Source organism: Phyllostomus discolor, chromosome 3 (genome assembly GCF_004126475.2).
Source record: "Phyllostomus discolor isolate MPI-MPIP mPhyDis1 chromosome 3, mPhyDis1.pri.v3, whole genome shotgun sequence".
NCBI classification, from domain to species: Eukaryota; Metazoa; Chordata; class Mammalia; order Chiroptera; family Phyllostomidae; genus Phyllostomus; species Phyllostomus discolor.
The window spans coordinates 210,690,980-210,707,574 of record NC_040905.2 but is presented as its reverse complement, the minus strand read 5'-3'; the positions used below and the strand labels follow the sequence as shown (position 1 = coordinate 210,707,574).

Genomic DNA, 16,595 nt, shown 5'->3' with positions numbered 1-16,595 from the left:
CTGGAAGGGCCACCCAGCTTCTGCGCCGCTCCTTGGTGGGGAGGGATCGGGGTCTTGGCGGGGCTTGGGGGTGGAGCCCAGCTTGAGTCTGTGCCCCGTGCCCCTGGGCTGGGTCCCGGGAGGGAAGCCGCCTCCCACCCCCACCCCCACCCCCAGGCCTGGGCACGGTCTGCTCCCGAAGCCCGGGCTGCCCTGGCCCCTCGGTGGCGTCACCGGCCGACACTGGCTCCATCGGATGTCTCTGTGTCACATCCCTCAGCCCCTGCTAGGTCAGGGCCCCCGAGTTCCTGGCGCCCCCCAGCCCCTTCTGTGCTGTGTCCCCGTGCGTGGAGGAAGGTCAGTGCTGGACGCGTGGTGCCCAGGGTGGATGAGCACATCGTGAGGGTGACAGCCGTGAGGCCGGGACAAGGACCCCCGAGGCCCTGGCTCCCTCATCTGGGAGAAGCCAGCAGCCGACCTGTCCACAGGCCAGAACCTCAGCACTGGCCTCATCCACTGGGATCTCTTCTGCGTCTGTGGGGGCCCCCTGCCGCCTGCTTACACCTGGCTCTTCCCTTCACGGGGAACCCCTGCAGAAAGCTCTGCCGAGACGTCCTGCTGGGGTGTGCCCCAGGGTTGCCCGGCTCTGCCCTCAGGGGCCACAGGGACCCCTCCCAACATGTCAGTCCCTGGTGCCCGCCCCCGGGCAGCCAGGCCACCAGCCCCACCTGCCCCAAGCTTTGTAACTTTCTGGACCCCACCCCAGGCTTTTCGGGTCCTCCCCACCCAGTTCAGGGAAATTGTCCCCAGAGCCCAGGAGACACCAAAGCACAGGACTGTGCCTTGTCCACCCACCCCAGATGAAGTGACAGACCCAAGGTGCTGTGAACACCTGCCCAGGACCTTTGCACTGCGGGCCGACAAGGCCCCGGTGATGTTTCAAGGCTGACTGTGCCTCTGTGCGACACTGAGTATTAACTGCAGGGACATCCCCAAGTCCCAAGGGGCCACACAACCGCTGCAGAGGGTGTCGTTCTTAGAACCACAGCCCTGCAGGACCAGCGGGGGTGGGGGGACAGAGGATTCTGGGGGGGCCACCTCCTTCTCCGCCTCCTTCTCCAGCTGTTTTCTCCAGGGTCAGCCCTGGACAGTCTCAAATACAAGCCTCTGGCGCCCTCTGGTGACCAAATGGAGCAGTGCACACAGCTGCTGGCGGCTGTGGCCTGCAATGGGTGGGTTACTCTGGGGGTCTCTCCCTGGACACCAAGAGCCACTGACGCCAGGGCCAGACCCATCAGCCACCAGCCCACTCGCTCTACCAGCCCTGAGTGACACCCATCCTCAGTCCGGACGGCACCATTGGAGGGACCTTCTCCAGGTAGGAGCCCTTCCAGAATCCTGATCTCCTGGCCTCGGCTTGCATACCTCCTGCAACGGGCATCTCACTACCCAGCTCATTGGTTTGTGGGCAGGTGAGAGGGCTCAGAAGCTTTTCCATTCTGTGCTGACATTTATTCTGACTGAGCCCTCCACCCCGCGCCGCCTGCAGGGCCCCGGTCCGTTTCACGGAGCGATCACCCCGTGCCAGGCCCGAGCTGTGTGCTTGACTGGAATCGTCAGCTCATGACTTTGAAGTGCCCCGTGAGCTGGTTCCAGTTTAGCTGCACGGGGGGCAAGTCACACAGCACGAGAGCGGGGGCGCCAGGACCTGACCCCCGCTGTACGGGCCCTGTGGCCTCTGGGTTCTCCCACACCCTCTCCTACCGCCCGAGAATGGAAGGCAGCACACCCAGAGCCAACCCCCACCTTCCCCCTGGGGGTCGCCAGCCACCTGGGGCCCTCCCCGCCGAGTCTCCCACAGTGATTGCACCCGACTCGTGCCCCTTGTGTCTCTGGGCCTTTCCACGGCTGCTCCCTGGGCCTGGCACACGCTTCCTGTGCCCTGCTGTTCACTCGCCTCTGCTCAGCCTTCAGGGCTGTGCTCTGCAAGTCGGCCTTCCCTCGGCCCCCTGCCTGCTGCCCCCACGTCGCCCCTGACGTGGACCCTCCACGCCTTATCATGTGACCATCCCCCGCTCCCTTGCGAGGACACAGGCTCCCTGAGGGTGGAGAAGGGGCCCAAGAAGGATAACACTATTGCCAAGTTCAGCACGTGCCCAGCCCCTTATAGACACCCAGTACGAGCTCGCTGACCCAGAGCCCAAGCAAACCAATGAACGCGTGAGCTTTCGAAGACATGAACCATTGCTATCCCCGGGCCTGGCTGTTTGCAAGCACCCTCAAATCCAACCTCCTGCGTCATAATCTTAGCTGGGGGTGTTCCTGCGTCACAGTGAGCCAAGGCCTGTGCCCCTACCACTGCCTCGGCCACCCAGGGCAAGGGGGCCCAAGGGCAGGTTAGCACCTGTTCACGGGCGAGGTAGTGAGCTCCCCGTCACTGGGAAGAGTGGAGTTTTCTGACTGTGGGCCGGTTAAACAGCCAAGCCCTGTACCAGGCTATTGACATGGTGCCCTCTGACTCTGAGCGCTCGCGACTCAAACATCTTCACAAGGACAACTCTGGACAGTTGTCCACATTGTTAGGGATGCTGAGCCCCTCGGCCTGCGGGACAGCGTGTGGAGGAGGGCTTTCCTGCCCCCGCCCCTCAGGGCCCTCCCTCGGCCTGCACCGATACACGCAGGGCCAGGAGGAGGGGACTGCTACAGGCGGAACGGTGTCCCCACAGAGGACGTGTGGAAGCCCGAGCCCCTGGTTCCTGAGTCCATGACCTTGTTCGGAAATAGGGTCTGGACAGAGATCATCAAGGTAAGATAGGGGGGGACCTGACCCCACACGACGGGTGTCCTGATCAAAAGGAAACTTCGGACACAACACTGGACACCCACAGAGGGAAGGCGACACGCAGAGGGGGGCCAAGTGATGCATCCCCCAGGAGCCAGGACAGAGGCCTGAGTCGGTCCCTTCCCTGCACCTTCCGAGGGGGCACGGCCCTGCTGACACCTTGACCTTGGACTCCAGCCTCCAGACCGGGGGTGGGGGGGGGCAGCACGTCTCTGTTGTTTAAACCGCCCCATTTGCGGCCCTGGGAAGCCGAGGCGGGGTCTCACCCCTGCTCGGCACAGGGAGAACCCGAGGCTCGGGCGGGGGGTGGGGGAAGGGCTCCGCACAGCTGGGGCCCAAACCCGCTCTGCTCGCTCGGGGCTCCCCACCCTTCTCACCCCAGAGACGGCGGCTCACGCTCTGCGACCTTGGCCGGTGGGGATGTCCCACGGCTCGGCCTCAAGTCTGCCACACGGGGTGACATGGCTCCTGTCACGCCTAGAACCTGCACATGGCGCTCCCTGCACCTGGGGCTCAGGGCACAGCTGTTGCTGCACCTGGGTGTCCACTCACCACTGCGTACTAGTGGCATCCCTCTCACTCGGGCCAGCCCGCCCGCTGTGCGCCTGAGGGTCACGGGGGCCGGGGGGGGGCACCCACAGTGCGCGAGGGCCGTCTGTCCATCGCCGGCGCCGGCGTCTCCCCGCACAGCCCTCCTCTCCTTCTCCCTCCGCCCGGCCTCCCCGGCGCCCTCCGCCCTTGGCCTCACCTTGCCCGTGGCGCCGTGCGACACGTACTTGGCGCCCTCTCGCTGCGCGATCTCCACTTGCCTGCGGGCGATGCAGGGCCTGGCCAGGGAGGTGCCCAGGAGGTAGCGGTCCTCGTACAGCGCGCTGGACTGGATGGCGGGCCAGATGAACTCCTCCACAAACTCCTTGCTGACGTCCTCGATGAACACCTGTGGGGGAGCCCGTGGGAGGGAGTCTCAGCAAGGCCGGGCCCAGCCGGGAGGCAGAGCCCCAGGGGACTGACGGGGTCCGTGTCTAAGGCAGACACAGCTAGTGAATGGACCCTGGCAGGCTGCCCCTCCACTTCTCATTCTGCATCTGGAGCAGACATTGCTAATCAATCCCAGCATGCATGCAGTACTATTACTCTCCATCCTGTACTCAGGGCAGACATTATTAATCAATCGGGATACACCATCCCACTGAAACTAGTTATGGTTCTTAAATCCATCCCAGCACAGCATTCTGGGCCTGAAATAAAACTTAGTTGCCACCTAAGATCTAGAGCCATAGAATGATGTCACCCACAAAAGCCAGCGATGATTTCATCTGCAGGGGGCAGCTGGCCGTCCCTGGAGGTATTTTTGGTTTTCACACCCTGGGTTGGGTGAGGGAACTGGTTCTGACTCGGATGTTGGGGTGTCGGGGACACCCCCGCAGGAGCTGCTCACACGGGCACCGTGAGCCCACGTGGGCAGGGACCACGTTCACCACGTGGCCTGGGGCCAGCCCGCCAAGGGATTAGATGCACAATCGACGCACTAACTCGGTGGAGTTTTCCGATTCTGCTGAACAGATGCAGGAGGGGTACATGGACACAGGTAAGTGAGGGGAGGCCGGGCGGATGGCTGGGTGACGGATGAGTGGATGAAAGGGTGGAGGGACAGACGGACAGAGAGACGACGGGGGGACAACCGGGGGGGTGGATGCAGGATGGATGGGTAGGTGGACGAGCGAGCGGATGGGAGGCGGCCGGCTGAGGACCAGACAGATGGGTGGGGGGCGGCAGGCGGAGGAAGTCGGGTGGAGGAGAGCTGAGGGGGCACCCACACACCTGACAGCAGAAGGAATGGATCTCTCACTCTTGGAAGCAAGAGGACCAATGGGAAGGGGTGCAGGCGACAAGGCACTCTGCGACAGGGGGGCCCACGGCTGCCCCCACCATGCCACGACCCCGCTGCCAACCCCGACCCCTCGACAGGGTACCTTTTTGGCCCCGAGCTTCAGCGCCTTCTTCCTGGCTTCCTCGAAGTCTTCCTTCTGGCCGATGTTAGCCTGAGGGGCGGGGGCAACCAGTCAAGGGGCAGGAGGAGCAGAGAAGAGCGTCAGCCCCCCTGCAGGGGCACCCCCTCTGACCGCTGACGTCACCGACACCGTAAGCAGAGAGGGCGCAGGCCAGGGTCTGGAGCAGGTGGCGAGCTTCCAGGGGCCAACACTAGGTGGCAGGACTGGCTGAGCCGGGCCCTGGCGGCTGCAGTGCAGCAGGTGCCTGGGCTGCCACATTCGAGATCACTGCCTTGAAGATCAAAGGCTTCCCTGGAACCATCTTTTCTCCCGCCTCCCCCCAAAGCCAGGGCGAAGTTCAGCTTGCCGGGAGCGGCCCAGCCCCCAGCCCAGGGCTCACTGCCCCAGCCACGTGCAGCCACTCCGTCACATTCAAGCAAGGGGGGCCTGTGCTCAGGCTCCCAGCTGCCCCGTGCTGCCGCCAGAGCCCCGGTTCCGAGGGCCCCGTCTAGACACCGATATACTTTCTGCCGGCTGCACTCGGGCTGCAGCCAGACCTTGGCCCTGCATTCTGCTCACCAGGCTCTGGGATCCTCCCAGAGTCCAGCTGCAGGCGCTCCCAGGAGGCCGCTCAGCCTTAAGCCTGCGCCGTGGTGGCCCTCGAAGCAGACTCCGCACCCACACTCAGCTCTGGCGGTCCCTCCCCAGGTGACTGAGCAACAACGTGCTTCCCCTCCCTGGGCCTCCCGCACCCCACCTGAATGACGTGGGGACTGGGCCCCGGGAGGGATGGTGACTGGACCTTACGTGCAAACGCACCGCTCTGGCAACAGTGAATTCGCCTGCTCAGAGCAGCACCCTTACCTCCTCTGGGAACAGAACCTTCTTTCCTGGGACTTCCTCCCATAGGGTTGGAGGGGAGCAAATCATGTCTCCTGCTCACTGTAGGGGTGGGCCCATGACCTCAGGCTAGCCAATCAGAGCCCTCTAAGACACAGCCAGTTGTCAGTGTATGATGGGCAGTGACTCAGGCCGGTGAGCGTACCCCTGGGCCCTGGTGTCAGAGCCTCTGAAGGAAGCTCTCCTTCTTCTGGAAAAATGGGGCTCTGACGATGTGAGCCTTGCCTGCCCTGTGGGGAGGCCCAGGATGGAGCTAGGCGGAGAGGGAGACAGATCTGGATGGGAACCTGGATCAAGCCTTGCCTGAAGCCGTGTACCCCTGGATTTCTCAGTTACATGAGCCAAGAACTGTCTGGTTTTTGTTTGTTTGTTTTGCTTCAGCTAGTTTGAGTTAGGTTTTTAGAATTTGCAGCCAGGAGCCCTGAAAAGCACAGCCATGGGGCCAAAGATTCAGAAGCCACACCCCAGTTCATCAGAAGTGGGGCCGGCTCGATGAGGGGTGTCTGCCATGCCCCCCGGATGGGAGACTGGCATCACACATAACCTATGGCCTGTGGCCTGTGACCTCCTTGTCGTTCCGGAACTAGGTGGCCTGCAGGAGCTCAGCCAGCTCAGCTGCCACAGGGCCCCACAGCCTACTGCATTTCTGGGGGCTGGCCAGGACTTTGGGAAAGGGGAAGACGGCGGGGCGGGGGGGGGGCCCTCAGCAGGCCCAGCCCAGTGTCAGGCGACCAGTGGCACTGCCAAGCTCGTGTCTGGTGTCCCTTGTGCAGCCCCCCACAGGAGAGCTGGGGGGCCCAATACTGTGCACTGGGGGTCACCTCTCAGACCTGGGGGCCACCACGGATGCTCATTGTACAGATGACGAAAGTGAGGCAGCACAATGGGGAGCACGTTCCCACCGTTCAAGACAGGCTTGGGCAGGGGAGGCCAGGCTGGGGGCCGTGACTGTGAGCAGCTGGGTGGGCAGCAGGCGGGAGGACAGACACCCCGGGGGCCTCCTTACCAGGTACGCGATGACGTCATAGCCTTGTTCCTTTAGCCACACGAGGATGCAGGAGGTGTCCAGGCCGCCACTGTAGGCCAGGACCACGGAGCCCTTGCTGGACATGTCTGGAGGGAGGCGAGCAAGAACGTGAGCGGCGGACCCGGCCCAGCCCCACCTGCCACCTGGGCGAACAGCTCCCTCCTGGCCTGTGCCTCAGCCCCCACCTCGGCCTCGGGCAGCCTTACCCGCTGGACAAGTGCCCCTGAGCACTGGGGACAGGGTGCTCACAAACATGAGGGCCGGCTGAGGCCCTCCTCCTCCCCACAGCACGCCCCTTCCACACCCCCAGCAGTCCCCGAGGGGTCCCTGCCCTGCACACGGCTCGCACACACCCACAAACCACCCGGGGCCTGGGAATGCTGACAGCAATGGGGGGTGGTGGGGTGGGGGTGGGGGTGCATGTCTGGGGGCCAATCGTCCTCCAGCCAGAGAAGGCGTCTGAGGCTGAGCTGTTTGGCCAAGGCCGGGATGCAAAGGACACAGCAGTCAGGAGCCTCCGGGGCCCCCACACCCCACTCAGAACTGCTCCTTGCTCAGCTCACACAGGGCCAGGCAGGGTCACTCTGCACCCCCACTGTGACCCCAGGGAGTAGGAGTCATCATGCCTACTGGCGAGACGGGCTCACAGAGGTCAGCGGGAGGCCAGGGCACGAGTCCGTGCCTGGCTCTACAACCTGGGCTCTTCCCAGCATGCAGTGCTGCCTTCCAGCTGTGGGCCCCCCGGAAACAGAGCCCACGCCCACCCCCCACTGACCTCTACCTCCTGGGGCCCCCTGACCCTTCACATGTTGGGATTTCAGGCTCTTTTTAAATGCAAGTACCTCTGAGGAGGGAGGCACAGGGGGCCGAGCCCCTCAGTGAACCCCACTCTAAAAATGATCATTGTGGGGGGGCCTCAGAAGCCAGCCCCCCCAGTGCGGGTGGGGAAACAGAGGCACGGAGAGGGAAGGTGGTATGCAGAGTCACAGAGCCTCTATGACCGGCAGCTCCTCCCAGGATGTGTGGATGACAGAGGTGTCCCTCTGCCATCTGTGGGGACAGTGGACAGAGTGGGGACAGCAGACCATCCCCCACTCTGTCCTACTCTTCAGCTCCAGGGAAACATGTGCTTGAGGTCATCGGCCAGCAGGGGGCAGGGCCCCAGCTTCCCACGTTTACAGGGAGGGTGTCTGCGTCACACGGAGCGGGTGCACTGCAGGCTGACCAAGGTCAGGGTCCTTACTGGACACTATTGGGAAAGGCTGTGGACGCCCCCCGACAGACCCACGGGAGCCGGCGGGGGCCGTCAGCACCACAGTGCAGACGCCTGTGCCCCGGGCTCCCCGTGTGGCCGGAGGGTCAGAGAGGTGAAGCGCTGGCCCAGTGGCCCCTCCCTGGGCAGCAGAGCCTGGACATGAAGCCCGACCGTGTGACATGTCCACTGTGCATTTCCTGACACGTCACAGGCCCACCCACCCGCTGGCCCCAGGGCCCACAGACTCGCACTGCCCTTTGGACTCGGAAGAAAACACCCCTTGGGACAGAGAGGCTGTGGGTGGGTCTGGCGGACACCCACAACTCCCCCCTGTGCTGGCCATTCGGCCACCTGCTGGGGACTCACCAGACCCTGACTCTGGGGCCAGCAGACAGTGCCATGGCCACCTCAGCCAGGGAACAGGCCATCGAGGACGGAGGGGAGCAGAGAGGAGGGAGGGAGGGAGGCAGGAAGGACTAACGGCGAGAAGTACCTGGGGTGGAGGTGTGGGTCCCGGCTTCTGGAATCTGTCGTCCCCACTTGGTGAACCTCTCTCTGCAGAAGCAAAACCAAGAGCAGCTCAGCTTCCAGGCACTGGCAGCCCCAGCAGGGGCGGGGGGCTGGGGGCGCAGCGGAGAGGCAGGGGCCCTGCACTAGCCTTCCCAGCTGCTGGAACCCCCGGGGAGCAGCCTGGCTGGGGGGGGACACGGGCCAGCGCCTCGCCTCTCTGATCTGGCAGGGGCGGGTGGGTGGGGTGGGGTGGGGAGTGTGTCCTGTTGCACATTTTCTCAACAGCTCTCTTGAGGTGTAACTGACATGCAATAGACCGCCTGCATTGAGGGTGCCCAGTTGAGTGGGTTTCGGCACCCCTGAAACTATCACCACAATCAAGATCCAGAACGTGTCTATTGGGAGCTGAATATTCCATTCGTGCTCCCTTGTCTTAGAGGCAGGGAAACTGAGGCTCAGGTTAAGGAGTTTGCTCAGAGCCCTGCTTGGCTGGTACATGGCCAGGCCAGGACTGAAACCTGCATCGGCTGGGCGTGTAAGGACAAGGTGCCCCTCTCGGGGAAGGTGCAGGGAGGGGGATCCCTGGGGCCTGAGACTCGGAGGCACGATCCGGGCCCAGGATTCGCCAGCTCTTCGGGTCACCCCTGGTCTGCCACCTCCAGAGCACACCCGGAGCCGAGAGGGTGGGCACCAGAGAGGGGGAGGGGCCGCTCTTGGAGACAGACAGACCGCAAACCGGTGGCCTGTCTTGCTCTGCTTCAGTGGTTCCGCCGCGCCGTGTACTTTGCCCATCACAACACGCCACAGGCTGTGTTCTAACTGCCCCGCCCCCCCCCCCCCCCCCCGCTGTGAGCTCCGCGGGGCAGGGACCATGTGGCAGACAGTGCCCGGCATGCGCAGGCTCTGAGAACAGCGCCGCCTGCTCTGCTGTCCAGAGGTCAGTTCCTCACCGGTAAAGAGACAGGGTTAAAGTCCTCCCACGTCTGGATTTCTGTGCGCGCTCCTTCAGAAACCAGCAAGCCCTCTGCCTGCCAGGCCGTGCGCGGGTGCGGGCACGGAGGCCCTTGGCCAAGGGTCTGAGTGGTGTGCAAGAACCTGAGTGTGTATCAAGCACCTGGGAGTGTGTATCTGAGAGTGAACACACGTGCCACACCTGTATGAGTGTGCACGCATGTGTGTGCACGCACGTGTGCCGAGATTAGGCAGGCAGGTGGCCTGGGAGAATGATGCAATCTGACACTGGCTTGGTTCCTGCCCTCCCGGCCTCTGGGGAAGTCCCGCCCACAGCCAGCAAGGTCCCTGCAGCAGAAGCTAAATGAAGCTGAGGCCTCAGCTCGGGGGGGCCAGGGGAGGGGAGGTGATAGGCGAGGAAGACAAGAGCAATCAGCCACAGTCCAGTGAGCAGGCACTCCGTCCCGGTAAAGCGCAGCAGCCGGGTCCTCCAGATCTGGGTTCAGGCAACTTAAGCTGCTCATCTGCACAGCTAGTGAGAACCGTCCATCCCCCACGGGGCTGCAAGGATTCGGGCAGATGCTGGGGAGGGAGCCGGTGCCTACTGCACTCTCCCGCCGCTGGCGGGGTGACCTTGGGCAAGCCCCTCACTGACCCTCCACAAACCTGAAAACCCTTCTGGTTGGACACTGGGCTGCCTGCCGGCAGGAAGTGTCTGGCAGATCCCGGCTGGACTCAGCCTCCTCCGGCGCCAGCCTGGCCCCGCCCCACCCTTCCGGAAGGACCCAGGCAGGCTTCCTCAGCTCCCAGGGCCAGCCCAGCCATCCTTTACCAGAGTGCCTGGCCGCAAAGCAGGGGACATCCCCCACGGCCCCAACCAGAGCCATCCCGCCAGCTTCCAGTGGAGGTGCCTGGCCCTCGCTCAATGCCGAGAAAACCCTTGAGCTCTAAAATGTGAAAGCTGGGACGGTGACAAGGGCAGATACTATGTTCAGTGCCATGTGCAGGAAATGTCACATGTGCTGTCACGGTGGAGAGACCATTAGTATCAGCTGAGGCTCAGGAAAGTTAAGCGACTTGCCCAGGTGACGAGCTAGCAAATGGCCATGCTGGGCTGTGGAGGCCACCGACCTCCCGTTACTTTACACAGCTTCCAGAAAGCAAAACCCCGAACGAATCACCACCCATCAGTACTCGGTCCGCACGCCAGGGCTGCAGCCTGGTGAGTGTCCTCCTGAATCCCCTCTCTGCCACTCGACCTTAGCTGAGCTGGGTTCATTACTTGGAAACCGGAGCTGTGCCCAGGCCACAAGGATTCTCCTGAACTTCGGGATTTCCTCATTCTAGGACTGCAGCTCCTACCTCTCCGCGGCCCTCATTAATGTCTGGCAGAGCTAGGCTGCAATTCCACACTTTGACCATGAGGTGGCGCTGTCAGGACTCAGCCTGAACGTTTGCCTGACAGACCCCACTCATTGCATCTGCCGGTTCTTGCGGAGACAGAGAGGTTCCCCCCCCCCCCCCCCCCCGCAAACAACAGGTAGGGAAGCTGAGGGCGGGAGGCTTGTCCTAGGCTCCATACTGAGCCAGCTCTCCGCGGTCATTCCTAGGGCCTGAAAATCCATCAGGAACGCTGGGCTATCTGGGAGCTGCCAGCACCCCAAAAACCTTCCTCCGCCCAAAGCTGAGGGTCATTTGGGAGTCCGCCTCGGAGTGGGAAGACTGAGTCTCCAGTTTCTCGAAAACGCCCTGGGGTAGGCGAGAGAGAGACTACGCACACTCACGAGGCCCTGGTGACAGACACCCAACGCCTCTCCGAAGAGCAGTTGGCCATGGGGAGATGGTGCATTCATTTATTCGTTCACTCTGTTGATAATACTGAACCGACATGCGGTCCCGGCCTACCCCGAGTCTGGGGAGGGTGCCTGCCCCAAGGAGGGAGGGAGCCAAGGCGAGGAAGAGCCCCCTTTCCCAAAGCGTTACAGCGCGAAAGTCAGAGCCCCGGGGGGCCTGATTCCTGCGGGCTCTTTCCACTCGGTGCCCACAGGCAAGCCTCTCGCTTCTGGGGCTGCGCACCCCCGTGGATGGCGTCGGGTGGTTCCAGCGGCGCCCAGAGCCCAGGGGAAAGCGCTTGCGCAGCAGGTCAGTCTGGGCCTGGCCCCTCCTCTCCCCCCACGGAGGCCCCCACTGCGGTCCTGGGCCCGGAGAAAAGGGTGAGCCGACTGAGCCCAGAGCCGCATGTGAGCCCTTCGGAGCTCCGTGCTGAGTGGGAGCCTTCCTCCTCCACTCTCCTGTGGCCAGCCGGCCTGGGCGCTCAGCGGGCGGGATGCACCACTCACTCCCGAGCGCGCTGAGCAGAGCCAGAACCGCTTCTCAGTAGAGCACACAGGTGCCCCACCTGGGACAGCGCTGCCCCATGTGCCCCTGCCCTGGCTGAGAGGGGGGATGGGAGGGCGAGGGAGTTTTTAAGGGAGACCCCTCCAGGTCCTAACGTCACCCAAGTTCCCAGTCCTCCGTGGCAGCTTCAGCCCCTGCCACCGGAACCTAAGGGAGGAGGGCGGGGAAGCTGACCTCCGTTCCTGCCCACAGCAGGGCACCACCCAGACACAGTGAGTGCGTGGGCCCAGGCACTGCCTGAGACTGTCTGCAGCGGCCTGCCACTGAACGGCAGCTCTGACGGATGGGGAGCCTGAGGCTCGGGAAGCAGAGAGGCTGACCCACAGCCTCCAGGACCTGCCCTCTCCTGACACAGAGCGTGGGCTGGGGCGGAGGGATCAAAGCCCCGTGCCTATTTGATCCATCCGCGGATAAAGGACAGGTTTGTTCCTGCCCAGATGTGCAGCCAGGCGGCCAGGCTCCGAAGGAGACGCCTGCCTTGCAGAGAGGGATACTGAGCGGGGCGGGGGACGGGGGTCCCGGGACCTTCTCAGGGAGAGCCCAGGCGAGATGGGAGAGGACTTGCCCCGCTTTCGCCATGACCCTCCCTTCCTGCAGGGCGCAGCCGCCCAAGGCGCCCAAGGCTACAGCAGCCCGGATGGCGGACGGTTTCCTGCGGAGTGGCCCCTCCCACAGCCCGGAGCCCAGCGCCCAGAGCCCAGTGCCAGCCGGAAACCGGGCACCTCGGCCGGGCGAGGCCACCGACCCCGCCTGGGCAGGGAACGCAAACCCCTTCTAGGAAGAAGGCCACAGACGCCCCCTGCTGGTGAAGGAGCCCAGTCACACCCCAAGCACTGGCAGGGCAGCCCAGGTAGGAAACTGAGGCTGGGGCGGCGCGAGGGGCCGCTGCGGCTGCGTGCAGGCTCAGGGGGGTAAGGGGCAGAGGTTGGGGCGGGGGCGGGCGGTGCTCTGGCTTCACCCGGAGAAAAAGAGGGAGGTGGGAAGACCCGGGACGAGAGCGTTTGGGACCCTCACAGCCACTGCCTCGCCAAGTCTCCATTTGAGGGCTTCGCATCATAGAGGCAGCTGGATCCGAGAAGGGAAATTCGGGAAGGACCTCGCCCGCGAAGGGGGCACATAACCCGACCTGCCCCCACAGACTTAAGGACTCGCGCCCCAATCTCATCCCCGCGGTGGAGGAACCCAGGAATCCGGCCGCCAGGCGTTTGAGCCACGGGAGCCCGGGCGTCGGCCCCTCCCCTCCCGTCCAGGTCTGAGCCCGGGTCCCCTCCGCCTCCTCGGTGTGACGGGGAGAGGGTGACCTAGGCTAGGGATCCGGATGGGGGCTCCTTACCGGGGTCCAGGCGGTGGTGGCTGAGCAGGGCCGACTGCAGCGCGAATCCTAGGTTATAAACCCGGGGCCAGGGGCAGGGCGGGGGACTCGGGGCACATGGGGAACGCGCGCGTCAGGCCCCGCCCTGGCCCCGCCCCCTTCGAGGAGCCGCCCGGCGTTCCTGGCCACTCGCGGGTGGGCAGAGCCTCCTTTCCCTCCCTCTTTAATCCTCCCCTTTTCCATCCTCCCCGCTGCGGGCCATTCCACCCCCGACCCCTGCCTGTTTCTGGGTGCCCGCACACCCTCGGAGGGCGCACGCGGCGCAGGTGTCCCCGCCCTGGTTCGGGGAGCAGGTGGCCGATCAGGGCATCGCAGGGGCCAGAACCCACGCAACTGGCAGGCTGAGCGCAGCCCTTCATTTAGAGACGCGCCCCTCCCCCGGGGGCCCGGCCTGCGGGGAGCGTAGAAGCGCTTCGAGGTGGGAGTGGGGGTAAAAGTCCCTTAGGTGGAGTTCCGGGCCCACATTTGGGCGCTGGCCTTTCTGCAGACCTTACAGCCGCTCCCGTACCCAACCCCCCCCCCCCCCCCGCCCCCGGGGGCCGGCATCCCACTGTAGGAGGCAGAAGTGGAGGCGCCAGCAGAAAGTCTGGGTTTCCTCCCGGTGCGGGATGGAGTCCCGGCTGTCTCCCCAGAGCCGGGCACCTGACCAGACTCCCAAGGGCGCCCAGTAGACAGAGACTGAAGACTGGGTGACCGCTCACGCATTGAGCAGCGGGAAGGTTTAGGTTCACAGAGGTGCAGCTTCTTGTTGCAAAAAGAAACGGAGTTGTGAGCCGGGGCTGGCCTTCAGAGATTCCGGACCCGTTTCCCAGCCGGGTTTACTGACCCCAGTGCCCCCATCACTGCAACCACAGACCCGTAGACCCGCAGGTCCTGCCCAGTCCGAGGCCGCGCCGTAGTCAGGGCCGCCCCGCCCCCGCAACAGCTTCCCAAGTCCTCTCAGCTCCCGTTGGAGGCGGAGCCTGAGGCCACCCTGCTGGGTTGGACACTGAGCCATCTTGGAAAAAGCATAGGGGATCAGCCCCGTCCTAGGCCCTTTCCTGCAACCAAGAAGCAGCCAGAGATCCGGGACCCTCGGCAGAGAGGGGCCAGGAAGTTGCTGCCGTCATCCCCGCCGCACAGATGAGACCTGCGGCACAGAGAGGGTGCACTTTCCCCAAGACCGCACAGCTTGCGGGTGGCGGAACAGGCCCGACCCCAGCGTCTGCAGCTCGGGCCCAAACCCTCTGCTCCGGTTTAGGCTCAAAGTGAGTGGGAGGAGCCAGGGTCTCAGTCCCCCTGGCCGTGGGCTGTGGGGACACTGACTCCTCGAAGTTCTGCAAAATGGCTCCAGCCCAGGGCACTGTCCCTTCCTGACACACGGGCGCCGATGACGTGGGGGGCAGTGAGGTCACAGCTCCGTGGAGAGGAAGACAGGGACCCGACTGCCAGCAGGGACCCCGCCCACTGGGCCCCCGGGGTGGATTTTGCCCAGAGGCAGAGGTCAAGGTGAGAGGAGACTGGCCTGCTCCTGGGTGAGCTGCTTCTCACCTCCGCCTCCACCTGCGCCATGCACACCCTGCCCCAGCCCCTGCCCTGCGCAGCGGACCCTCGGTCCAGGGCTGGGGCATGACCAGAGGGGACCCCCACCTGGGACTCTGCCGCCATGGCCTTGCCTTTCACTCACATCCAGGTTGGGGCTCCTCAAGGAGCCTACGTGCCTCCCAGGCAAGTGGCCTGGGTGCCACTGGGTGGCGCCTCTAAAAGCACAGCAGCGCCAAGGCCTGCCCAGGTGGAGAAACTGAGGCAGTGGGGCTGGGATGGGCCTATCTTCTAAATACGTCCATGTCTGCCCTGCTCCCCCACACCGGCCTGCCCCCTCCTCACTCCGACCTCACGAAAGCCTCCTGACACCTCCCCGCTTCGCCCACAACCCCTCCAACCCTCTCTACACCCAGCAGCCAGGGAGCTCCTAGAACCGTGCATCAGCACCAGGCGCTGCTTCTTGAAACCCTCTGAAGGGTCATTCCCTGCCCCCATCGGTTCCCAGTTGTTCTAGCTGCATGAGCTGGAGGCTTTCCTTTTCCCATCTAGCTACATGGGCACCTCTGTTGAAAATTAATTGACCGTGTAAGTGCGGGCCCATTTCCAGGTCCCCTCTTCTGCTCCGTGGATCGATTGATTTAGCCTTATGCCAGCGCCGCCTGGGTGACAACGGCTCTGCCGTGTGTCTTAAAGTCAGTGTCCGCCTTCCAACTTCCTTCCGTTTCCAGCCGTTTTGGCTGCTCCAGGTCCTTCACACTTACACATAAACGGTAGAACCGGCTTGTCAACTTACCATATCTTCGGGCTGTAAGACACACTCTTTCTCCCCAAATTTGGGAGGAAGAGGGGGTGCATCTTATAGTCCGAATGTAGCTTACCTGGCTCGCTGTGTGTGTGTGGGGGTGGGGTGGGGGGTGGAGCAGGGTCACGGGTTATTAAATATTTTACCACCTCTTGCTTCAAAAAAATTTTTTTTCCTATTCTTCTTCTCTAAAACCTAGGTGCGTCTTGTGGTCCGGCGTGTCTTCCAGCCCTAGAAGTACGGCGTATGAGCAGCCTTCCGGGCTTCTGAGTGGGGGCTGTAACACACCTGCATATACAGTGTCAGCTTGGGGAGAACGGACAACTTAACGATATGGAGCTTTTCAATGTGGGATCATAGAACATTTCTCCATGTGTTTATAGCTTTAAAAACTTTCCAGAACTAAAACAAGAACAAAAAACAAAACAAAACAACACCTTGAAACTGTTTATTCAAAAGCATCCATTGCCGCTTACGTGAGCAGTGGGGACAGACGCGGTCGGCCCACTCTCCGGGAGGCTGCGCCGTGAGTGATGCTCGGTTACGGTGAATTCAATGTTTGTCTGAAAGCAGAGGTGTGTCTCTAAGCCAGTGATGAACTCTATTCCCTTCGGTGCCACGAAACAGCTCCTTTAGCTGATGTGGAGCCCAGGGAAGGCTCCTGTAAGGATGCAGCCCAGAGGCTCCAGAGCCGGACGAGCTGGCGTTTCACAGGCCCCCGCTGGTCATGAGGCTTCAGCATGGACCAGGCAGGGCTGGACGCGCTCTGGCTGGACAAGGATGTGTGGTCACTGTGGGAAAGGCCTGCCGTCTGTGGTGTGCCTGTGGCCAAGGCCACCGCTTGTGCTCAAAGAGATGGGGCTCCTTGGGGTCTCAGGTATGGCTGCTCCAGAGCCCAGCTTTCTTGAGATGGACCTTTTGTTGGACACTTTGGATAAATCGCCAGGTGCAGGCCCATTCTTCTGTTCAGGCCTATTTAGTGAAGAGAAAGAAAGAAGACCCGGCGGGTTGGGGCATCTCCGATGAGTGATGTAAAGCCCTCAAC

The 16,595-nt window shown here is 63.2% G+C and overlaps 1 protein-coding gene across 2 annotated transcripts in view; it reads right to left on the bottom strand.

Annotated features, from left to right (window-relative positions):
• The window catches only part of ASS1 (argininosuccinate synthase 1), a 51,699-nt gene that overhangs the window by 33,695 nt on the left and 1,409 nt on the right, over positions 1-16,595 (bottom strand). The window contains exons 1-5 of one of the 2 annotated variants that reach the window (XM_028513704.2): positions 13,186-13,312; positions 8,488-8,549; positions 6,719-6,825; positions 4,795-4,863; positions 3,570-3,758 (exon numbers count right to left, since the gene is read on the bottom strand). In XM_028513704.2, the coding sequence (XP_028369505.1) occupies positions 3,570-3,758; positions 4,795-4,863; positions 6,719-6,823 (363 nt within the window). In that variant the 5' untranslated portion in view covers positions 6,824-6,825; positions 8,488-8,549; positions 13,186-13,312. Of the gene's footprint in view, positions 1-3,569; positions 3,759-4,794; positions 4,864-6,718; positions 6,826-8,487; positions 8,550-13,185; positions 13,313-16,595 lie in introns of those variants that run through there. The other variant, XM_036022377.1, reaches the window with a different exon arrangement.